General features: G+C 39.9%; 4 protein-coding genes and 2 long non-coding RNA genes across 10 annotated transcripts; 3 read left to right on the forward strand and 3 right to left on the reverse strand.

Annotated features, from left to right (window-relative positions):
* Window positions 1–71: 71 nt before the first annotated feature.
* On the reverse strand, window positions 72–759 carry LOC114550680 (uncharacterized). Its single transcript, XR_003691723.1, has 3 exons — window positions 673–759; window positions 307–455; window positions 72–198 (listed from the first exon to the last, which is right to left on the reverse strand). It is a non-coding gene; the product is annotated as an uncharacterized LOC114550680 (long non-coding RNA).
* Window positions 760–1,199: 440 nt separating this feature from the next.
* Window positions 1,200–6,146, reverse strand: LOC114552877 (multiple epidermal growth factor-like domains protein 6). Its single transcript, XM_028573972.1, has 12 exons — window positions 6,099–6,146; window positions 5,782–6,015; window positions 5,589–5,690; window positions 5,045–5,236; window positions 4,800–4,910; window positions 3,856–4,048; window positions 3,512–3,648; window positions 2,397–2,538; window positions 2,174–2,297; window positions 1,603–1,794; window positions 1,350–1,471; window positions 1,200–1,203 (listed from the first exon to the last, which is right to left on the reverse strand). Exons 2-12 carry the CDS (start codon window positions 5,990–5,992, stop codon window positions 1,200–1,202), a joined length of 1,530 nt encoding a protein of 509 aa, XP_028429773.1. The 5' UTR covers window positions 5,993–6,015; window positions 6,099–6,146.
* Window positions 6,147–6,398: 252 nt separating this feature from the next.
* LOC114552730 (uncharacterized) lies at window positions 6,399–11,607 on the reverse strand. Its single transcript, XR_003692215.1, has 5 exons — window positions 11,508–11,607; window positions 7,248–7,292; window positions 6,984–7,098; window positions 6,688–6,775; window positions 6,399–6,569 (listed from the first exon to the last, which is right to left on the reverse strand). It is a non-coding gene; the product is annotated as an uncharacterized LOC114552730 (long non-coding RNA).
* On the forward strand, window positions 8,107–11,803 carry LOC114552729 (uncharacterized). Its single transcript, XM_028573738.1, has 10 exons — window positions 8,107–8,249; window positions 8,411–8,716; window positions 9,053–9,106; window positions 9,233–9,268; window positions 9,362–9,478; window positions 9,658–9,682; window positions 9,779–9,819; window positions 9,909–9,959; window positions 10,076–10,188; window positions 11,481–11,803. Exons 1-10 carry the CDS (start codon window positions 8,201–8,203, stop codon window positions 11,610–11,612), a joined length of 924 nt encoding a protein of 307 aa, XP_028429539.1. The 5' UTR covers window positions 8,107–8,200; the 3' UTR covers window positions 11,613–11,803.
* A 67-nt stretch (window positions 11,804–11,870) lies between these two features.
* On the forward strand, window positions 11,871–13,484 carry LOC114553279 (sperm surface protein Sp17). Of its 3 annotated transcripts, none has more exons than XM_028574518.1 (4): window positions 11,871–11,991; window positions 12,361–12,626; window positions 12,716–12,795; window positions 12,892–13,484. In XM_028574518.1, the coding sequence occupies exons 2-4, from the start codon at window positions 12,473–12,475 to the stop codon at window positions 12,937–12,939; spliced, it is 282 nt and encodes a 93-aa protein (XP_028430319.1). In that variant the 5' UTR covers window positions 11,871–11,991; window positions 12,361–12,472; the 3' UTR covers window positions 12,940–13,484. The 3 variants fall into 3 exon arrangements, with proteins under 3 accessions (XP_028430319.1, XP_028430321.1, XP_028430320.1); XM_028574520.1 differs by having other exon boundaries at window positions 12,415–12,626; XM_028574519.1 differs by having other exon boundaries at window positions 12,438–12,626.
* Window positions 13,485–13,877: 393 nt separating this feature from the next.
* LOC114553278 (probable serine/threonine-protein kinase kinX) lies at window positions 13,878–22,435 on the forward strand. Of its 3 annotated transcripts, none has more exons than XM_028574515.1 (3): window positions 13,878–16,277; window positions 19,868–20,069; window positions 21,491–22,435. In XM_028574515.1, exons 1-3 carry the CDS (start codon window positions 14,418–14,420, stop codon window positions 21,544–21,546), a joined length of 2,118 nt encoding a protein of 705 aa, XP_028430316.1. In that variant the 5' UTR covers window positions 13,878–14,417; the 3' UTR covers window positions 21,547–22,435. The 3 variants fall into 3 exon arrangements, with proteins under 3 accessions (XP_028430316.1, XP_028430317.1, XP_028430318.1); XM_028574516.1 differs by having other exon boundaries at window positions 19,868–20,023; XM_028574517.1 differs by lacking the exons at window positions 19,868–20,069; window positions 21,491–22,435 and adding an exon at window positions 16,825–18,239.
* Window positions 22,436–23,661: the final 1,226 nt, after the last annotated feature.

Here is a 23,661-nt window from a genome sequence, read left to right on the forward strand (position 1 = left end):
CTTGGTATTCTGTATGGATTATTCCCTACCGACTGAAAAGTGCCAAGAGGACATGGTTGTGGCCTGGCTGCCCCCTCCAAGGTATAATAACCCTCCTCTGCTTCATTCTGAACAGGCGTAGCTGAGCCACCGGTACAGTAGAAACCAGGAAAACAAGGACCTGAAGGTGAGGTGTTGTTGGAACCTAAACAATAGAAACTGACAGGGAGAGAAACATTTGACACAAAGAATACAGGTTTGTATTTGACATGGTCCTAAATATTCATATTATAAGGAATAACAGTAAGTGAGTATGAGTGGCATTACCTTGGTGGACAGCTGATACATTCCTCAGGACTGCTGAGGCCAGTGCTGTTGCTGAAGGTGCCGGGGGGACAGGGGAGGGGAGAGGAAGAAGCTAGAGGACAGTAACTTCCTGCCGGACACAAACCTCCTGTCGGTCCATCCGCAGGAGTCTAGGCATAGTCACAGCACATGCATGTACAGTAAAGAGAAGCCAAAATGTACTGCAGGGAAGTCATTTCACTCCTGAGGCCAATTCCAGTTTCATCACCACATTGAAAATCTAAAAGTGTAAACAGTCTTAATGTGACGTGTCACTGATCTTTAATATATAACGACAAGAATAAAGAAACTTCTATTTAATAAATAATTTAAATAGCATTTTCTTACTGCAGACTTAGCTCCCTCTCTACAGTAGAAGCGCTCTTTGCAGCTTCCAGAGGGCTCTGAGAGTCCCACACTGGCGCAATACTGGCCTCCACCACAAGGGGAGCACTCAGACCCATCACTGAGGGCTGAACGTATGCTGTAGGTTCCTTCAGGACAAGGTTCAGGAGTAGAAGTGCCCTCTGGACAGTAAAAGCCCTATTAATAGAGTGACAGAGAGAAAAATGTTTCACAAGCACTGTCTCATACATGCGACAAAACAGTTTTTCAAAATGCTGTATATTCCTACCTTAGGGCAGACTAAGGGCATGTGAGTTCCCAATCTGTCACAGTAATGCCTGGATGGACATAAAACACACGCCTCTCCCCTGTGACCAAGTGTATTGTTCCTATATTGGCCAGCTTGACAGGGGTAGGTGTGTGGGTAGCCAGTCCCTCTGGGGCAATAGTGCCCATGAGGACACACACCGGTCTGAAATATTACAGCATACATAATAAATGTATCACGTATTTTGTTATAACATCAGTCTTCACCTACAATCAAAAATCACCATGTGAAAAAATGTTTTGCTTAGTATTTAACTATATAACCATGTATAATCACTAAGAAAAGTTGGATACTTTACTGTATTTGTTTATCTTAAATACTGTATATCTCATTTATTTGGCATCTTACAGGCCTTGTAATAGGCTGCTGGGAGTAACAGTACTTCCCCTCTGGACACTGGACACACTCGCTGGCATCACGCAAACCAGGAGATTCACTGTAGGTACCATTGGGGCAAGGAATGGGGTTAGGATCCTATGAGGGAAATCACATTTGCAGGTAGTTTAATGGACCAAAAGTCCTTTAGACATTTGAAACGCAGACCATATTAATTCATTAATTAATATACGGTATTCCTTTTCTATATACATCATTCTTTGACTCACAATGCCTCCTCCAAGGCAGTAGAAACCTCGAGGACAGAGGGTGGCTGAGCGCTGGGGGTCTCGTGCCAAACCTTGAGAGCAGAGAAAGCCTGGGGGGCACACCATGACGCTTAACATGGCTTCCTCACTAGTGGTCTCATTACTGCAGTAGTGGCCCTGCAGGCACGGAGAACACTCCACAGAGCCCTCGTCCTACACACAAGAGAACGTGAAGGAAGATTCAGAGAGTTGAAGTTAAAGATATCAACCAGTATGGGGGAGTGACAGAGCAAAATACAGACTGAAAACACAACGGAAAAGAGAATCGAAGATGCAGTAATAACACGCTATTTCTTTAATATTGAGAGCAAAAAAAATACAATTAGACTTTAACTACTCATGTTGCTGACATTTACAGATGTACATACATGGTGGGTAATGTAAAACAATCACTGTGGGCGGAAAATGCTAATCTAAAAATAGGACAAACAGAATGGCTTATGGAAGGACAAGAATAATAAGCCAGCTCTGGTTTCCACTGGATCCGTCAGTTGATCAGTCACAGTGGACTGTGTTATAGATGGGGCCTTACAGAGTAGCTGCCAGTTCCACACACTCTGGGGTTGACAGTGGCTGAGTGGGGACAAAAATAGCCAGCAGGGCAAGCAGAGCAGTCCTCTAGCCTCCGACCTCCTTTCAGATGGCGAAATGTGGAGCTAAAGAAAGACAGAACAGAGTGGATACACTAAATCCTACTAATTACACCAGCTTAATCCCTACCCTATATAGCAAATGAACACACAATGACTGCTTACGCTGGGCAGGGTGAAGGTTTGGAGGTGCCCTTTTGACAGAAAGAGCCTTCAGGACAAATCAGGCAGTCTTCTCTGTATCTGTTCCCCATTTGGATGCTGTAGGTGCCTGCAGGGCAAGGAAACTGGGTGCCATATGCAGTCCCTGGTGATGCAACATACAAATAGTTCTATCCACATGAATGACTCATGATTACAGCTCTTAAAGAGAAAACAAATCTTATTTTATGAAATCAATTTCATATAGAAAGCTGTATTTAGATTTTTGAACTACAGCAGTAACACATGTATTCATTTATTTAATTTAGATACTACATATATGACCACTTATGTCACACTCATGTGTACCTTCAGGACAGTAGTGTCCAGAGCTGCATCGACCTGACGGAGTTCCAGATCCAGCCAAACAGTACCAGCCCTGTGGGCATGGCCGGCACTCACTTTCAGCTTCTAATCCACTGTGACCGCTCCATGTCCCCACAGGACATTTATACTGGGTGGGGAACATAGTTCCAGGGGGACAATAATGCCCTGCAAAGCAGAGGAGTGGTGGTCTCTGGATACCACCAGTTCCTGATAAAGCATAAATAATACAGTCATCAAGGTAGGAAAACTTGCAAACAAGCAGCAAGCTATAGATTTTATTGATATAAAGTAGATTAAGGTGATACTGAAACAATCAAATATCACTATATTTTCAATCTAGTACCCCAATGGTGACATAGTTTGACAATATTTTGAGAATTACTATTATAGCTTTTAGAACTTACACACAAGAAAAATTCAATAAGTAAATGTTAATGTTAAGTAAATTATCAACATGGATATAGTGATAAAATTAGTAGAGGCATTCATTGTTAATTTCTTTTCTGTAGAGCAGTCAAGTTATCTCAAAAATGTGTATATTATATCCTTAATGCACCCTTTAGGTGTAGGACACATTAAAGCTTTATCAATATGTTGACTCATACCACAAAATAGATATTTTATTGATATATCACCCAGTTTTATTTGGCAGAGGTACAGTAACTAAATAAATTGCTTCTGATACTATGAAATATTAAACAGTACTTTTAAAGGCCAGCTGAACATGTATATGTGTGAAAGATAAGTGGCACCTCGAAGACAGGCATATCGTGCTGGGCACTGCTGACACTGCGAGCGGTCAGTGAGGTCAGTGCGATTGCTCAGTGTCCCTGGTGGGCAGGCATTGGTCGGCGCATTGAGTTTGGAAGAACCAGGGGGACACACAAACCTATCAAGATTAAGACAAATGCATTAAAATGATAGGGTAACAATTTAAAGGCAGGATTAGAATGCAGGCAATATTACAAAAAATCCTTTGTAAGAGAAAGGTTTTTACTCCTTCAAACCAGACATGAAGTATCAAAACACAAGTTGATTGTTTCACTGAAGCATGCTTCACAGAAAACGTTTTCTTGAATTTGAAGAGGTTACTTACCCTTGCATGCAGTCCACATCGGGGGCTCTCAGAGCTACCTGTGTGCAGGCCTTCCCTGCATAGCACTCCCTACAATCAGCCAACTCATCCTGACCCTCTAAGGGGTTAAAGGAGCCCGGTGGACAGGGCACAGGGTCGCTTCTCCCCTCGGGACAGTAAAAACCTGCCGGGCATTTAAGACAGTCCTTCACACCTGGAGGGATAAGTTAAAAAAAAGAATACGCTGTAGTAGAGGCGCATGGGTAGCTCACCTGGTAGAGCTTGCGCCCCATTTACAGAGGTTCAGTCCTCGCCACAGTGGCTGCAGGTTCAATTCCAACTTGCAGCCCTTTGCTGCATGTCTTTTGCCTCTCTCTCCCATTTCATATCTAAGCTGTCCTATAAAATAAAAGCCTAAAATGCCAAAAATCGTAAAAAAAAAAAAATATACACTCTAGACCTACTTTATTAGAATGTCTGCTAGATTAATTTAAATGGTATTATTTGGAGTTTTTGCAATATACTCCTATTTTATGGGCCCTGCTTATCTAGCACATAGCTCATAGTTAGGTTTTATTTGACAGTCAACCATTATTGGCTTCACAGCTCCGGCTTGCCATCAACATTTTATTTATTTTTTACTGCTAAATTAGATGCATCTCTTTGCCCTCTTGGCATCCATCGGTTGTAATTTCTCATCCATATATTCCGGTTCATCATGGACATTAAATAACACAGATCTTTATATAATCACTGAGTTTTGCTGTGATAGACTGCTATAGCACTATATTAGTTTAAGCTGAGATGCTGAGGAACTATAGGGCGATTCCCAAATAATAATTTCACTTATAAATTATTAGCAAGCCACAGCCTCATACTCAGTATGCAGGGGGGTATCAATGACTGTAAATATGACTTAATAAGTGGAGAGTATAAAACAGTAATAATACAGCTTATAAATTCACTTATTGCTCCTTGATGAGGGGTGAAGGTGCCTCGAGGACATATCACTTCTTCTAAGGTGCCAGCAGGACAGTATCTCCCCCGAGCACAGGGCAAGCCAGGACCCGATGAGCCTGTGATACACACACAACATTTTACTTCCTTTTTTTTCTGTATGTATTGCTGTAGTTACTTGCTGTGACAGTTTATTTTAGTATTTCAGTATTTGTTGCTCAATTGAAGTCAGTGTATTAGTGCTAAGACTTACCTGCAGGACAGAAGCGTCCTTCTCTACATCTCTTGCAGGCTGCCCTACTTGTCTGACCCAGTTGTTCCCCTACTGTACCAGCAGGGCAAGGTGACCCATGATGGGTGGCAGTGCCCTCTTCACAGTAATAGCCCTGTGGGCACAGGAACTGGGAGGTGGGTCTCAGTGAGCTGCCTTCCAGACAGTAAAACCCTAGAGAAAAGTATTTATAGTTCATAAGTTCATTAGAGAAAGAAAAATAAAATTATATATATATAGAGAGATATATATATATATGATATAATATCCTGTAAACAAAGATATATATATATATATATATATATATATATATATATATATATATATATCTTTGTTTACAGGATATTATATCATATATGGTAAAGACATGCAAAACAATTAACTAAGTAAAATGAAACAATTTAACTGAGTCGGTAAGTTTAGTAGTATACAAAATTATACTGATATAATTGCACATATTGCAGTCTTTGGCTGTGAAACTGTGAGTATAATAATTTAGGTTTGACAATATCAATCAATACACTACCTGCAGGACAGATTGTGCAGTCTCTCAGCCTCTGCAAACCTTCTTTTGGACCATAAGTCCCTGCAGGACAGGGTACAGCTACACCTCCCACACAGTAATGAGCTGGGGTGAAGAAAAACATGTACAAATACATATCAGGCTTCTTCCAGGAGGACAGTAATATAAATGTCAGTATGCAGTGATAAACACTCACCTATTGGACACACCACACATTCTAACTCTTCCCTCGTGTCTTTGTATGTTCCTGGTCGACAGGTGATCGTTTGACCGGATCTGTGGACATGCTGGCTCCAGCGGGGGGCCACAGCTCCCCCACACAGCAACGACGTATCATTACAGCTACGGCAATAAGTCTGCCCAGGTGTGGAAGACCAAGTAGGAGGACAGGGGAGCGGCTGTGACATCCCACTATCTGGACAGTAACTTCCTATGGCAGGCAGATGACACACTTATATATCAAAACACTGTATTAAGAGCAAATTAGATAATGCTAATTTATAACTGAACTACCTGCTGGACACTGCAGGCACTGGACAGTGCACACAGTGGAATAGAAGCCCGGAAGACAGTCATTACACACAGTGTGATCTATGTTGGGCTCTTTGCCAGGCCCACACTATAAGCACATATAAGAGATGAATAAAAGAGAAAGGAGATAAAGCATATGACTTTGATTAATTTTTAGGCACACTTTACCAACAATATGTAATGGCAAACTAGACATCCTTCCCTCTTAGATAAAACACATTTTAAGACAAAGGATTTGGAATTGAAAAAGTCTGCTGTAGTTACCTTACTAGGAAATCCAGATGTGCAGACAGAATCTACAGGGCATGTCAGACACTGTAGGACCCCCTCTGGGGAATGCTGCCCTGGGGGGCATAAAGAGAGCGTCCCATTGGCTGGATCACATGAGAAACCTGCAGGACACAGCCTACAGTCCACTTTGTCCACTGCACTGATCAGACCTGGAAAACAAGGCTAAAAACTATATATAGTAAGGATATAACATATGCAGTATTTCTTTGGCTTTCAAAGAAGGGCATAAAGGAAAGGTTTGTTGTATGATGATGGGTTGTTATGCACAGCTGCCTCTTACCTTGCAGTCAGTGATACTACTTTTCCCCGTGTAGAGGTTGAATGTTACTCCTGGACATCTATGAGGTGCAGATACATTGCCAGGACAACTATACAACAAATAAAACAAAATATAGTAATGTAGTATCTATATAGCTGTTGAATGTCTGTTTTTTTATATTATTTCAAATGATTACATGTGATTAAAAGGAGCAAATAATGTATTTTATATTACGGTTGCATTGATGTATTTTCATAGTGTACTGTACACAGTAAAATTACACAGGTTAGTCATTTCAAAAATGGTTAATGACTTACAAATGACCAGAGGGACACTCCAAACAAAGCTGGTGGGAGAAGTATTTTCCCTCTGGACAATGAGCAATGTCTGTCTCTTCAAAGAGGGGGAGGTCTGCACTCCCTTCAGATGATTCTTACAAACATAAATTAATATCATGTCATTAGTTAATATGTATGTTTGACCATCTAGTCAATATGGTTTTGTTTCTTCTTAAATAAGCTTTGTTAAATATACTGTAAACAAAAAAAACTATATAACTTGTAAGAGTTAATGGCTCTTACCTGAAGCAAGTCCAGATTGTGTTAGCAGCAGAAAAATCCATGAAGCTGAAAAACAGAAAAGGTGCATTACTTTCCATGAACACATTATCACTGAAGTCCACACTGGTTCTTTTTATTGTGTTTATTTCCATTCAAGACTGTTTGGTCTGAGCCTACAGGAAAGATTGTTTAAAGGCATGAAAGTGAGAGGCCCTCAGTCACTGAAAGTGAAACAAGAGCATGAAATGTGAGTCCCATGTGATTGCTCTAGCTGATAATGGTGTGCGATAATGTTCTGTAACTGTACCTTCCACTTCCATAATGCATGAGTATGTGCTAAGGCTAACCTAGATATTGTCTCTGTGAGTGGATCACTTCAATTATTTAGGTTACCTCTGTAATTCAATTAGAGGTTATAAAGAGAAGAAAATATGGGACAGATATGAAAATCTGATGAGTTTCTGGAATCAAATCCACACGCTAACATCGAAAGCTTTATCACAAAGACCCCTTTTGTCTTCAAAATGTGAGGATTTCTAAATGAATTATTTAATGTTAGTGGAAAATTAATGTAAAGACACATCCTCTGTTTGAGCAGAGAGTGAGTTACAATGGTGCATCTGCAGATTGTTTTTTGTTATTTTTCAAGCCAGGAACAAAATGTTCCTGGCACTATTAATACATGATTAAAACGTGTTTGATTCAATATGTTATTGTGTCATTTGTGTATCTTCATGTTTGAGAATACATTTTGTTTTTACTTTGCAGGAAGTCGGGTGCAATACATGGAAAGTTATGAATTATTTTTTTCACAGCTCTGAATCCTGTCATAGACCACTTCCTGTACCCTTACTAAAGGGTTGGAACATATGTGTGGGTATTTCAGCATTTTTCTGCAGGTGCATGCACCCCCAAACTACGTGAGCACAAGATATTTGATTGCATGTTTTGAGGCAGCAGTAACCAGAATAACAATGATGATCGCAGTCCACTTTACTTTGCTCTTTTTTTGGGTGACACAAGGTAAAGTATAGTCTATATACTTGGATCATTGGATTAGACTTTAGCAATTAAGTGTGTTAAATATATTAGCATGTATTCCATAATTCATGAATCTATACAAATGTGCTCTGTATTTAATGTAATAAGTTTATTTCTGTAAAGTTAATGTCTTCTTTCTGCAGATTTTGTGAGCTGTATTAATATGAAGACGCCCTTTGATTCCGTGGCTGTAGCGTTAGGCGACTCTCTAACGTTGAACTGCACCTACAATTGCTCCAATGGATTTGTTCGTGGCTGTTGGAGTAAAGCATCAGACATCTCTGGCTGTCACGGGACAGTCATCAAAGGCAGCTTGTGCACGACGTCCTTTCATCTATCAAATGTCTCCAGTGAAGATCTCAAGGGGAACTACACTTGCTACACACAAGACACAGGGGACCCTCAACTTCAACAGAAAACAGAGCGCATTGTTTTACTGCAACCTAAAGGTTATTGTATGAAAATCAATATAAGATATATTGTCTTTAACCTTGTATTGTCCTTCGTATCACGGTGACTTGTTTAATTTAACGCGTTCAAGTGCAGGATGGGTCTCGGGACCCCGAAGGACGAGGCCCCCACCAGTTCACGTGAAATGTCATCACATAGTACGCGAGGGTCACCAGGGACCCAAAGCTCAATGCAAGGCCAATACAAATCGTCAAATAAACGGGTCCCAGTGACCCGAAGGACAACACAAGGGTTAGGAAAGCAACAAGTAAACACGTTATAAAGCCCAAACTAGATTTAAAGTTCAATGTTTTTTGTGTGCCATTTTTTTTCAGCTCAAACAAGTGCCCCAAACTGGACGATTACCCCAAAGAGTATAACAAAAAATGGTGAGGACTTAGATTTTTTAATTTTTTTTTTATTAAAATGTCTGATATTAAATATTTTACAAATTGTAACATTGCATTATGTTTATAGATTACTTTTATGTATATATTATATTCTACATTTCTCAGCATCTCTTCCTGCTAAGCCAAAAGATTCAAGTGGAGGTGAGATGCAGTACATAATATTAAGTTTATGAAGGTACATAATGATAAATATTAATACAATCCAAGTTAATGTTGTCATTTCCATGTTAACAGGAGAATTTACTGGAATTAAGGTTTTAGCAACAGTTACCGTTGCTGTGGCCACGGTGCTTGCAGCATTGGCCGTTTACCTATGTCTGAACCGGAGCAGACAGAGTTGGAATGATAAAGGTGATCACAAAATATTACACTATAAAACATACATTGGCTGTAAAAAACAGTAAGACTTCTGTGAATAAGAAAATGCACACAACTTCATCTCTATGACCGATAGTCGACAAGTACCTTAAGGGAAAGTTGAAAAGAACTTACATTGTGTTATACTGCGTTAATATTGTCTTACATTCCAGGGGAACCTGTTGTGTCAAGGTCAGGGTGAGTACAATTTAAGAATGACTATTTGAGTAAATCTGTGTTTAATTACCTTCAAAAATATGATTTCGCTAAATTATTTACTTGTGCTTGTTTCAGGTCACCACTACCTCACCACGCTGTCCCCTCGCCAGTGAAGGGTAAACCGTTTAAAATATTTAAAAAAATAAAATGCAAGAACAAAGTCTCCAAATGCAGTCCTACCATTCATACCAGTCATATTCCCCAGGGTCAATGTCAACGCAAAGTGAAAGAGTGATTTTGAGGATTCCTACACCAGGTGAGATTATCTCTGGATCAGCAGTACCACCATACTTGTTTTCTAAGTGATCCAGCATCACTGTCTGCAATAAAAAGACTGACAATAACTGATATTGAATATTTTCTTTGGCCCAGATAACGAGAGTGACACTGAGGTGCCATATGCGGACATAATGATCACTGTCCGAGGGGTCAGTACACCAGAGCTCACTCAGGTTGGCTACTTGACTCCTGGAGACCAAAAAGAGGTGAGGGCTGGACTTCAGAGTCAATATGTTGGTCACTTTTAAGTTACTGAATCCCAAAGTGTTAGGACAGCGTAGTCTCCTCTGTTATAAGAGCAACTCTTTGCAACTGTAGATCACGTATGACTCTAAAACAGATAAATAATGTCTGTTAAGTGGGAATGACTATTAGAACCCAAAAGCAGACAGCAGATAGTACTTAAGAGCCAGGAAAGTAAATGATAACAAGGTTTATTAGAATGTACTCAAGTGTGCAAAGTCCAGATCCAAAATAATGCGAGAAGGAGCAAGGCGGAGCAGGGTGGTGGCAGATCCAGGGATTAGAGTTCGAAACATAGGGCTATAGAACTAAGTAACAAAAGTAGGATGGAAAGAGACAAACTGTGAAAGCTTTGCCTACAACCTGATCTGACGCAGGGTGCAAAGGAGAACAGGTGTATAAAGCAGAGGTTGATTGTGGCTGATGAGAAGCAGCTGGACACCTGGCTCCACCCTTGCAATTAAGACAAAGAGAGAGAGAGAGAGAGAAAGAGAGAGAGAGAGAGAGCGAACAGAACACTGCTACACAGAGGCAGCAGGCCTGACACCTATGTTATGGTGATCGCTTATAGTTTACTGCTGTTGGTTTACAAGGAGGCAGACACATCTCTTAGTACAACACAATACAATTCAAGAGCACAGCAAACAAAATGACCATAAACTTTAATAAACACCTCTCTAAAAACTGATTATAACCTTCATGAAGGTACGGTTTATAGCAGAGGTGCTGAATTAGATTGTATTAGTTTAGTTAGCTAGGTGTTCCTAATAAACTGGCAACTAAATATATATATATATATATATATATATATATATATATATATATATATATATATATATATATATATATATATATATTGTTTAAATTTTACTAAGTTAGTTTACTTATTAGTATTGCCATTGATTTCAATGTTGGTTTACACATCTGCAGATTGCAAGGTTAATATACCTATGTAAACCTAATAAATTATTTTGGAGTAAAGCAAGTGGTTGCTTAGAATGCATGTGTTGCTGTCACTTTGAAATACACCATATAATACAACCACTTTTGTCTTTCAGTTGGCCTATCAATGATAATATGAATACCTGAATATCTGGCCTAGTCTCGCTTTGCCAGACCTTCCTCCATATGGCGCTACAGTCTAACTATGCTATAGGAGAGCCCCCCCACCCCACCCAAAAAAAAAAGAAGTCTTAAGACGTTCATTATTCTCATCATGCTAAATTATATTACTTTTTCTCTGCTTTTCCTTCAGTGGTGGGGAGATGAATCAAGGTCTCACCTGCAGGCCTCACGTTCAGCTGACAGACTGCATGTCCCCCAGCCCAGAGAGGTCAGCCGCAAGATGAGCACCAACTCAGAGTATGCAGTCATCACATATGCCTGACTGGGCTCGTTGCTGCTGGAAAACGAGAGCGAGAAGAAAAAACATGTCTGTGTTTAGTTATACATGCTACATTTTGTCTTTTTATTTCAGTAATGCCTTTTTATATGTAATGTTAGCCTTTTTTCTTGTGACGTGTTCTATGTTTGTAATGGACCCGCCTTTGTATTCAATAAAGCAATTCTTTTCTGTGAGTTTCATGACATTTGAGCCTCGTCAGTGTCCGTAGTTAACGTTACAACTGTTGCCTAGAAACCGTTATCAACAAAACACAGAAACGTTAAAGCTAGGTAGAAAAGATAGATAGATAGATAGATATGCTAGATAAAACATTCATAAGTAGCTAACGTTAAAGGTGGATACGAAGTGCGAACTATTTCAGGTAACAGGTCTAACTAATTACTAATGTTTTGACATGTTCTAAATCTTGCTATATATATAAATATATATATAAATATATATATATATATATATATATATATATATATATATATATATATATATATATATATATATATATATATATATATATATATATATATATTATAGCAATTTAAGTGGTGTGTGTGACGACTACCTAGCTAGTTAGCTAACGTTACTCTATTTAACTAGCTAACGTTATAAGTTATAGCTAACTAACGTCACAAACTTAGACTGTATAATACAGTCACAAACGCTTAGCTTAACGTTATATTCTGTGGAAAGTTCCCAGTGTTACCTAGTTCCTCTCCTTTTCTACGCTACACATCAGGAAGAAAGTAAATTACTGAGAACCCTTCGACTTCTCCTGGTTGGTTATCCCTAGCTCAGCTGAGCTGTCTTTCACAGAAGTTCCGTCCCAGTGTATCCAACAACAACAAAAAATGTCAGTACCTTTTTCCAACACTCACCTCCGGGTTCCGCGAGGATTTGGTACCATCCTGGAGGGGCTGGCCAGAGAAGTGCTGCGAGACCAGCCTGAAGATATCCCAAAATATGCTGCACAGTACTTTGATGCTCTTCTCAAACAAAGAGAAGGTAACTGCAACTTACAACTTACATGTGGTAAAAATGAGACCAATGCCATTAACTGCTGTCAAATAATTGATTGTTGTTCTTTCTTGCAGATAGTGGCATGGACCCTGCTGACTGGGCTACTAAACTGGAAGATAGATTCTATAACAACCATGCATTCCAGGATACTGGGGTACTAAATCAAAGTCACAACTTTCATCACACCTATAGATCTTTCTTCTGTTTGTCAATATGTGTATTTACCATCACACCTTCTTTTCCCCAACAGCCTAGTCCTGAAAAAGAGCCAGCAACAGAGGTGACCATTTCCAAGTGAGTCTCATCTTATTGTGCTATCAACAGCCAGGAAGATCAGCAGGAGAGGGAGAGGATGGACATGAGGGATAGAATAGTAACAAGTGACAAGTGAAGAAGTAATGAGAATTAAAATAAGAGAAGAAGTAATGAGAATTAAAATAAGAGAAGAAGTAATGAGAATTAAAATAAAATATAATGTTCATGTTTAATACTAAGGTGTACATCTGGAGTTGCTGTGTGAGGTATTCTGTAGATGTGGTTGTTGTTGTTTGTTTGTTTGTCCTGATTAGGAAAATGAAGAAGTAGAATTTGGAAGAAAAAATGTGCACAATCTTAAAGGGACAGTTCACCCTAAAATCAAAAATACATATTTCTCCTCTAAATGTAGCACTATTTATCAAACTAAATTGTTTTGGTGTGAGTTGCCCAGTGTTGGAAATATCAGCAGTAGAGATGTCTGCCTTCTCATGTTCATGTTTACTTGCGGGAGCCATCTTGGAAACCAGTCATAACTAGTCGAAAAACGAGCACCGTGCAAATAAGTCTGAGATTCCCATACTGTCTATGGAGATTCCACGTTGCACGGCGTTCCACTAGTCTGGTTGGTTTCCAAGATGGCTCCCGCAAGTAAACATGAACGCGACTGTCTTTATAATCTATATTTTTAATAAACTATCTGTACACTTACAATGTTGTCAATGCTTTGGTTCACATTTAGGGACCCTCATTATGCTAACATTATGGTGTGGTGATATTTCGAGCCTTTTTAGTGGTATTAAATAACGATTTAATTTGAGTGTCCCTATGCCCCAAATACTAGCATTGTAAGCTAACCAGCGGTCCGCAGTAGCCTCGTCAAAGCTCCAAACTCATTCGATTAGCATGAAAACATGTCCCAGAGAGCGACAGAGTAAGTACACATCAGTTAATAACCCCTAGGTTCGTTTTGTGCCGGAATTGTCCTTTAATAGCACTAAAGGTAAGGGGAAAAATATGTATTTTTCATTTTGGGGTGAACTGCCCCTTTAAGCATTATTATAGCACAATCACTCAACAGCTCAGCCTGCAATGGGGTTGGGACAATGCATTGTCCAAACCTCATGGAAGGTATCATTTTTAAATGCTTGAAATTAATCATACATATGTGAAGGTCACCTCGGTATTGAAAGAACTTTCAGGTTAGCAGTGTCAAGTGTGAGAAGAAAGGGCAGGACTAAAGGACAAGAGGCCAACAGCTGCAGGACGACAGTCACAGTAGCATTATGACTTTGTATTGTTTTCAAGAAGCATCTCTTAAATCACCATTATCACTTACATTCTCTCCCAGTCATATTGAACATTCATCACCTTAAGTCTTTCATTTTGATTGGTACTTTTATAGAGAAAAAGCATATGAGTCTCAACCTGAAGATGAATCCAGTTATTCAGCAGAACCTTCAAATGTTTCCACCACACAACCTAATGTCTCTGAAGAGGTTGATTTAACTGAAAGCACAGATGAAGAAGAAGAAGAAGAAGAAGAAGAAGAAGAAAGAAGATGATGATGATGATGATGATGATGATGATGATGATGATGATGGAGAAGATGAAGAAGAAGAAGAAGAAGAAGAAGAAGAAAAACATGATATTACAGAGAAAGGTGTTATTTCAGCAGTGGGAAAGGGACATTCAGAAGACAAATCAGTCAACTTGATCCCAGCTGCAGATGTACAGCCAGATGAGCTGAGTGGGACAGAGGAGGAGAAAGACCCAACAATAACTACATTTGATCAAGTTGACAGGGCAGCTAATAGAGTGGATAGCAGCTCTGCTCCAGACCAAAATATACCTAAGTCTGAGCTAGAGCCCACTGACTTGTTATCATTAAGAGGGATTTCAAATTTAGATGTGTGTGCTCAGGAGTTAGGAATGGCAGAAGATGATGGAGGTGATGAACAGGAGATTGCAGTTGTAGATGAGGAGATTGTAGACTCGGAAGAAGAGGAAAATGCTGGGGTTGAAGAACCTGTGGAGGTCTTTCCATATTCTGATGTTAATGTGTGTGCTACAGAGCTCAGAGGAACAGAAAGAACAATGGAAGGAGCCACTGCTGAAGATGATACACGTGTCATTGATGAGGACAGCTCAAAACCCCAACCAGAGGAAACTTTTGCACAATCATTGTCCCACTCTGACACCCATGAGGGCAATCAACAAGAAGCAGAAGATCAGATAGAAAAAACAAAGGAGGAGGAAGGACCAGATACTGAGGCTTCTTCTGGGGGAATACATGAAAGTTTAGCTCATGTAGAGGGTGGCTTAGACAGTAATGTTATAGCAAAGGAGGATTCATTGGTTGAGATTAGCTTTGAAGATGTTCCAGATGTTCAGCAGATTCAAGAGTTTGAGGAGAAACAGCTAGAGGAAGAGGGCTCAGTAGAGGTCTTACAGGCTAACGTATTAGAAACGCAACAGGAGGAAGAGTCGAAAGAGCCTACTGCATTGGCAACAGACCAAAACATATCTAGCACAATAGACCATGATGAACCTGAAATGATTGGAGTTGAAAAGGAAGTTAACTCTGAAGGGGGGGAAATGAAAAGTCAGCACGAAGCATCTGATATAATGACGGAGAAGGTGGACACAAATGATTCTAATTTAAAGGATAGTGATGATGATGATGATGATGATGATGATGATGATGATGATGATGATGATGAGAAGCACAAAGGTGTTAAAACCATCAGCTCAGCATCACATCAGCCCACCAACAAGACAGACAAACAGAACCCAGAGTATGAAACCGATCACAAAAATGAAGATAATGAGAAGATAAGTGAAGGCGAATTTCACCAAGATGAGGATTCTGAAAAAGAGGCAAAATCAAACAACCCTAACTTCAAAGAAGATGAGACAACAGACCTGGTTGGAGGAGACAAAGAGGACATACATACAGAAGGATATAGTATGGTGGAGGATCAAGAAATTAATGATGGTGGTGTGGAATATCCCTCATCACAAGTGACCCAGTCAAATATATCAACTGCTGCAATGGAGACGGAGAGTGAAACTTTAGAGACAAGTGCACTACATCTACCAAAGGAGAACGAGGCGAGTCAGAGAACACCTGTAGAGTCACAGCCAGAGGATACAGTGATAGAAAAAGAGGTCACATCAAAGGAGAGAAGTTTAGAAGCAGAGGAACGTGTAGAAGAAGGAAAGGTTGAAATACAAGAGAAGAGTGATGCAATGTGTGAAGAGGGAAGCATCAACCCCGCTCAGAGTGTAGGTCGGCCGGCTGCAGACCACCAAGGAGAGGAGAGGCCACTTGGGTCTGGAAAGGACTCCACAGGCCCTGAAGGCAAGAGTGGTGACAAGGTAAAATGTGATGCTTCTTCTCAATACAGAATATAATAATCCAATATATGCATCAGTAATGCCTCATATTTCACACAATTTTATACGCCTTAACATCATAGATGAACATTTTTGCAATGAGAAAATAGCCCTGATAGTTTACCATTTATGGCCATAACTTGTATGATTTAAATATAATAGAGGCTGTTGCAACTCACCACATCTCCTCCACTTGTGTCAGCAGGCTGAGAATAAATCTTCTTACAGTTTCAGACAGAGGTGTCTTTAGCTACACCTCTGCTACAAGTCTGCTCTGCTCCCATTCCTGTCTCAGGTAGCCTATATAAATAAACCCTTCAAGGACGAGTCTGATCAACAGTGCCCCTCTTTTTTTCCGCGGACCCTCTGGGGATAGGGGATTGAAAATAGTTTGTTTTCTGGATGGCGGTTGCTCCGATAAACTTTGAATGTCATCGAGGAGGTCACAATCAAAATCATCTTAACTGATATGTGCAGAAATTCTAGTTTCAGTCTCAACGTTCACCATAATCTGTGTCTTTGTTCATAGGGGCGTCTTCCAGATGCTGTTTGAGGCCTTTGCTCTGCCGCATGCTCATAAAAGTGTAATACTGCTTCTAGTTCCAATCTCCTCATGGGAGCCACCACAGCCTCCACAGATTGAAACTTAATTCAGTAATCTGTCATCATATAAGACCGACTGGACAATTTGTCTTGTGAATTTAGGCCTTTAACATTTTTACTGCTGTCACAGTTAGCCCTGTCTGATTTGTCTGGACAAAACACACACGGAGGGGAGTGTAGGAAGGGGTACTAAGAGTGTTTCCATGGTAACCCCTTACCATCCTGCTCCCTCTTAGTGCCGTCATGGAATTAATAGGAGATGGTGATGCTGATAGTTGCTAGGCACCATCTCTATCAGCAATCTACCTTAATAGCAGTTTTTAACTGACACTTTGTGTATATGTACGTACCAAACATACAGTGGCAGAAGTGATTTCAGCTGAAACAAAGCTACCACAAAACAGTACAATACATAGGCCATCTATTCTAACAGTGACCTAGCTGCTGTATCTTAGATGCTTTGTCTATTCTTTTTATTTTAATTTCTATGTCTTTAATTCACTGTTTACCAGTGCCTGCAATGATGTTCCTATAGCCTTATCTTCATTGGAGAATACTGTTCGATACATTAATGATTAGGCTAATATGAGCAGACTACCATGATTGATTACAGTAAACTGAATTACACGGTGGTGATCGTTCCTTCAGATTAACAGTGAATTGATCGATAAAGCAAGTCAGCATTGTGAAATTAAGCGTGAGGATAACTTAACATAGAGAGCGTTAATATCAGATATATAACTCAGATAAAGGGATGTTTTCTGTTTCCCTCTCCGTCTTGTCTCTGAGGCTGGCAAAGGAGTGTGGGCGGCCATACCAGCTGGGATCAGAGGGATGGAGAGGGTTGTTAGCTCACTCTGCCTCTAATAAATGTATAACACCTCTGAGTGTAAAACAGTCCAAGATGCTTACACTGTTTTATTTTCATGCTATTAGTAGAATTTAAAGTCAGCATTTATTGTTTATGACCATCTGGCTTTTTACACAGTATTTCTAAGTTGGTCATCTGTTTTTATTTGTGGAGTTTAGTGTTGTAACACTGCAACTTGTGAATTTTTATGATGCTCAGTAAATGTGATAGTCACTCTGTGATTTCCTAATTTATATCCAGACTGTATAGTTCATCATTTGCACGTGTTTCAAAACGGTCAAACTTGAAATCACTAAAATAATCTACACATTTAGCATGTTTCAGTTACTTTTCTGAAGTCTTTAAGCTGTGCTCGGTGAATGTTAATGCGAACACTGTAGGACAGCAGCCTTAATGGGACTGAAAAGATGGAATGCTTGCTGTCATGTTTGTAGGAGGTCTCTCTTTCCCTCCCTCCCTCCCTCCCTCTTATTCTCTTCCTCTCACTCTGACTGTATGTCTCTCTCTCACTCTGTGCGTGAGCGGGTGTTTCTGAACATACAGTAATTGTTAGTAAGAGCCAGTGAGGCATCTGTATTGTACCGGAGACACATTTAAAGAGAGCTTTGCTTGGTCCACATAGAAATCAAGGCATCCAAGTCATATTAGGTCTGCTCACCTGAAGACTGAAGTCGTCTCTGAGAGTAAGAAATGGACTGTCACAATGTAAGTAGAAGCTTCAGATTAACTTTTTTTAATAAATTCATTTTTTTTATTTATTTTTTTTTAACCAACTCATCAGTTTGGTTAATTGGGTAATACAGTTTGTTAGTTACTTATGTTATTTACTAGTGTTTGGTTGCCCTCAAACTGCATACTGCCATGTGTGTTTTTTTCCCTTTTACTAGAGTAAAATATATTATGTTAGCCATTTGAATAAGTCTGACTCACACATGGAACATTCTTCACAAAAAAATAACCACATAAAGTCGTATGTTGCACAGTTTTCAATTCAATTTTTTATTATAAGTGGATCATCATAATATTTCAAATCAATTTGTGTCAGCACAAGTCTAAAGACCCTGAGGCAATAAGAACAATAAGACCTGAGAAGGTGTGTGGCCAGCCAATTTCAGTGCAGCACTCCTGTATCTCTGCTGCTGCAAAAACACTTGATTCTGGCTGCACAGTGAGCAGTCAGACAGAGAGGCTAATGAATGCTGGCTGAACAGGTGGGTGGTCACACTCCTACACTGGAGGGGTTTCACTGGAGACATGATGCACTGCTTCACCAAGGCAGTGGGATGACAGTGGGCTCGTTCTGTGGGTTGCCTTTGTATGAAATGTCAATCTGTTTCTATAAGCAAAGCACGGGGTGTAGCTGATATGTGCTTGCCACAGAATTTGAATTGGTGTTTACGTAACTTGTCGACAGCCTTGGCACTTTTCTCCTGACACTCTATGACAAGCCAGAATTTCTCTTCCGCACACCCCCGTGTTTCCTTTGGGACAGTGGATGCTGTACTTTCAGTCACTAAACGAGCTGCTGGTGTTGACTACAGTAGCATTTTCGCTGGATCATCCTTTTTCGGCCCAGGTTGCAGAGTAAGAAGTTATTTTGTGCACATTTTTACACCAACCTTGTTTCTTATCCAAATAAAAAGCAGATTGCTTTATTTTGTGTAATGAATGATGGTCAATGATCTTATAATCATTGACTCTTGCTCAGGGAATCATTATGTCAACTAAATATGCAGTTTTATGGTAAAAAGAGAAGAAACACAGCGGACAATGATGATTCATTACAAAATAGGCTGATTCAGACATCAGTGAATTATATGACAAGAGGAGAAGGGGAGAGAAAAAAGGAGGCAATGTGGGTTAGTGACCTCCTGAGAGCCCCGTTGAAGTCATGTAATAAGGGTGAGCCACTCTGCAACAAGCGCACATTCCTCTCCGTCTAATAGATAGTGATGTGGCGTATACAGTTAACAAAATATGGTATTGCAATCTGTTGAGGGTTAGATTCTTCCACCCATGTTCCAGGGGGAAAAAAACATCCACATATGACCATGTAATAGGCTACCCTTCTGTGATAGACTTCTGGTCCTCTCTGCAGGAGGAATGCAGCCGGCCCCAGGAGGAGGAGGACATCATGGACATCCCCCTGGATGACCCCGAGGCCAACAGGGCTGCTGCCAAGATCCAGGCTGGCTTCCGTGGACACATGACCCGTAAGAAGATGAAGCCGGAGGACAAAGCAGAAGGGGAGGAGGTGAGCAGCACTGGGGATGTGCTCAACGGCAGCGAGGGGGGCACAGGTCAGTGGTGTAGAACCATGGGATAAGGTCACATAATGCCGTCAAAGAGGGCATTATGGCTGGTGACTGTAAGGATGGTAACAGAGTCTCCCATCAGGAGCTGTAACCACAGTAAAGTGACGGAAGGTAAGCGATGGAGAGCATAAGTTGCTTATTTGACCGTAAACAGACCTAGAGTTAGAACCATTCAAGATTCTATATAAAGAAAATAACTATTATAGCATAGTTTGATGTTCCGCATGGTGTTGGTTGAGCATAAGATTTCTTCAGGTGTCCCATAATAAGATGTTCGAGGGAAAATGTCAAACTGATTTACCATTATACACACTAGGAGAAGAAACCATTTAAAAACTATATGTAATTAAATACACCTATTAGAAGCCCTTATGGGTTTTCCCAAGTGTCATTACTGCAATACATAACCGAGTGACTCATTTAATTATCCCGTACAGTCTCCGGCAGCAGATGATGGAATATCTCAATTAATTACTCTGTTAAAGGGGTTATAAATGAATCTCTTGATAGATGTGCTGTTAAATCGCTAGAGAGATAAGATGTATGTCAGAGTTCACTTCACCTGGAAAATGTCAAGTTACATTCTCACAATGGTAAACATGTTTTTCTAGTTTGTATTTTATTCAACCGTGGACAAGGAAATGGTTTCAGAATTCAGTTTTTAGTCCAAAACTGGTTTGCCGTTTTCTCCTGAGGGCGTCAAGTGTTTCAAGCAAACACTTAGAGTAGATTTTATGGTTTTTTTATCTCTAAAAAGGACAAAAGAAAACAAAGTCATTGTAGTATAAAATGGTACTAAGAACTAAGAAGTAAGACAATGCTTTAGATTCCCAGCCCTCAAAATTTCACCTTTTCCTATAAGACAAAGTAGCATTTTCTTTGGGGATGTGGCTGACACAAGGGATGCTCTTCAATGATTCTCCTTAACCCAGTTGCTGGCTGCCTTGCATCCTTATGTAGGATATGTATTTATAGCTCCAGGTGCGTTAGGTACAGTATATGCTTCAGAGGGCCAAGCAGAATTAATGGAGCTGTCGGACTGGAACCATGCATTCCTTCCCATTGGGGGAGACCCCCTTTTCGCAATAGAATTGGGTTTTTGAGCGTATCTGTAATGTAAGCCACGTTCTCAGCATTACAAAATACGTCAAAACTTAGAAATTAATTCTACAAACAGATATTTGCATGGTGGAAATTTTCACCTCCTTTGAAAATGACTTCTCCTTAAGCAGCAACTCAATATCAAGTTTTCTTCAAGTGTGTTTTTTATAATAGAGCCACCAACAAGTATCCTTACAGTTTGTGACTATGCATTAGAGCCTTTAACCTTGACGATAAAAGCCTAAACAGAAACTGTTTTTTCCAGGCTCTGTATTTAACTACGCCTTGCCTGTTTCTGTTTTTAGAGACAGGAGGATCGAGGGCAGTAGAGAGAGACGACACATCTGTGCCAGAGCAGTGACGCCTCGGTCCTGACCTGGATGAAGAGAAAGAAGGGGAAGCAAAGTAGCGAGAGATGGCTGACATAAGCTGGCTGGGCTGGCTTTCAGGCACACGTTTTTACCCCAGGAGTCTTTTATTTATTTTTTATTTTTTTTCTTCAACACGAATTAGCAGTAGAGAATGAACCGACAGTTTTGAGGGTGTGTTATGTGAATTTCCGTGAACTTTAACACTCCTTTTCTGCTTCTTCAGCAGTCTCATCAGTACGGATGTCTTTGACCCAGAATTTGCAACTCACTGCATGTACTTGTGAAACTTCTGGTAGTGTGCTAGTTTTTAGATGATGATCTGTGAATGTGATAAATGAATGTCCTCTAAATGCTAAACAGGGCTTATTGTTGGATGGATCAGTTCATACCATCTGTGTATAAACCTTGTAAGCATCCGCTTTAGACTTTGCGTATTTAGTGGCTTAAATTATTTATTTTGCATTGTTAATGATGTGCTTGTATCTTGACTTTTATTTACCTATTTGACTTGCTTACAAAAAATATTAAAACATCAGAGAAGAGAAGTAGCTATGTATGTTGTATTTATTCTAAGTTAATTAATTCAGACTGCACCTCAATTTTCTTTTTGATCACATGATAAGTATGTTCTCTTTTCACCTATTCAAGCATTTTCTATAAATCTGATCTTCCAGAACAGTAAGCATGCAGTGATTACACTTTTTTTTTTCTTCTCCAGATGCATTTGGTACAGCATTCCTTTGAGACATTATTTCAATATGCTCTGTTGTTGTGTTGGTGGATTTGACTTGTTTGACGTATGTTAAATCAGGTGTGTGAAATGTATTATCATAGTTTGCAGAGTCGTGTGCTAACTAAATTAATGGTACCTTGCTGAACTTTGCTGTAGAGTCATGTCATTACACTAATAAATCCACCTTAAATAGACAATGAAATGTCTGTTTTAAACTTAATTCAATCAGGTTAAGTAAGGTTTGTTTCAAAGAAACCTTTTATGTCGTCTGTCACTTCCATTTCTATTCCTCAATGGTAAAGTTGAGATTTTTGTACAACATTACAGCAGCCAAAGCTGCCCTTTTTTCTTTTGTCACTGCAACATAAGCAAGGCTACTAATTAGAGAGAGCAGTTTCCATGAAGCTAAAGCAATGTTTTGTCTCCCGTGTGGCTCTCTTGCACAAGAAGTCTCATGAATAATTCATTACATAAAACTGTGCATTTCTCATTTTACAACTGCCAATTACACTAGACAAATTAGTTGGGGTTTTACTCATACTAATAGCTATTAAATAGGGCTGTTTAAATAATTAGATTGTACGCAAAGCCTGGATGCATTAAATTATAAAATGTTTTCATCCTATCAACAGTGCATTGTTATGATGAGCTACACCCCATGTGTGCACCTGTTGGATATTTGGCAATACTTTTTTTAATCTATCTATCTTTATTGCAATAAGGCTGTTTAAATCACAAAAGACACAACACAATTTGTGCTTCGTCTTATTTCGCTTCATGAGAAACAGGCTAGAGCATCTTCAGTCTCCCAGTGCTCCCACTCAGCCCACCTACACACATCTGAGCCATACAGCACTCTGCACAAACTCAAACTGCACATGCATTCTCACACAGGAAAAACACAACCCATAGTTTAGTATGCAGATCCCACTCAAGTCACTCATTCCCTCTCGTGCACACATACACAGGCGTTGTTGATTGTGTCACCAGCTGTAGAGATGGGACAACCAACATGAGTCTTGCTCTCAGTGGTTTTTGCAAACGCAGAGTGCAAACCACTTCCTTCTCAGGCTGACATTCCTCCTCCGCCACGCTCTCATAAACATCCTCTATGGGTTTTATATGGACCGATTCTCTCTTTTCTCCTACTCAGTCCCAGAGGTGCCATGGCCACGTTCACCTGTCTCTTTAATGACTGTGGGTGAACAATCAATATTCTGCACACCTCCAAACATAGCACAACACCCACTTTGTGTTGTAGATTGAATTCTGAGAGTGAGGAAAAAGACAGGTTTCCACAAACAAACAAAAACAGCCTGAAAATCATGTTGGTCAGGGTTTTATTAGATCCTTATGTGAGTCATGTGAGCGA

This window comes from Perca flavescens, chromosome 3 (genome assembly GCF_004354835.1).
Source record: "Perca flavescens isolate YP-PL-M2 chromosome 3, PFLA_1.0, whole genome shotgun sequence".
Classification (NCBI taxonomy): Eukaryota; Metazoa; Chordata; class Actinopteri; order Perciformes; family Percidae; genus Perca; species Perca flavescens.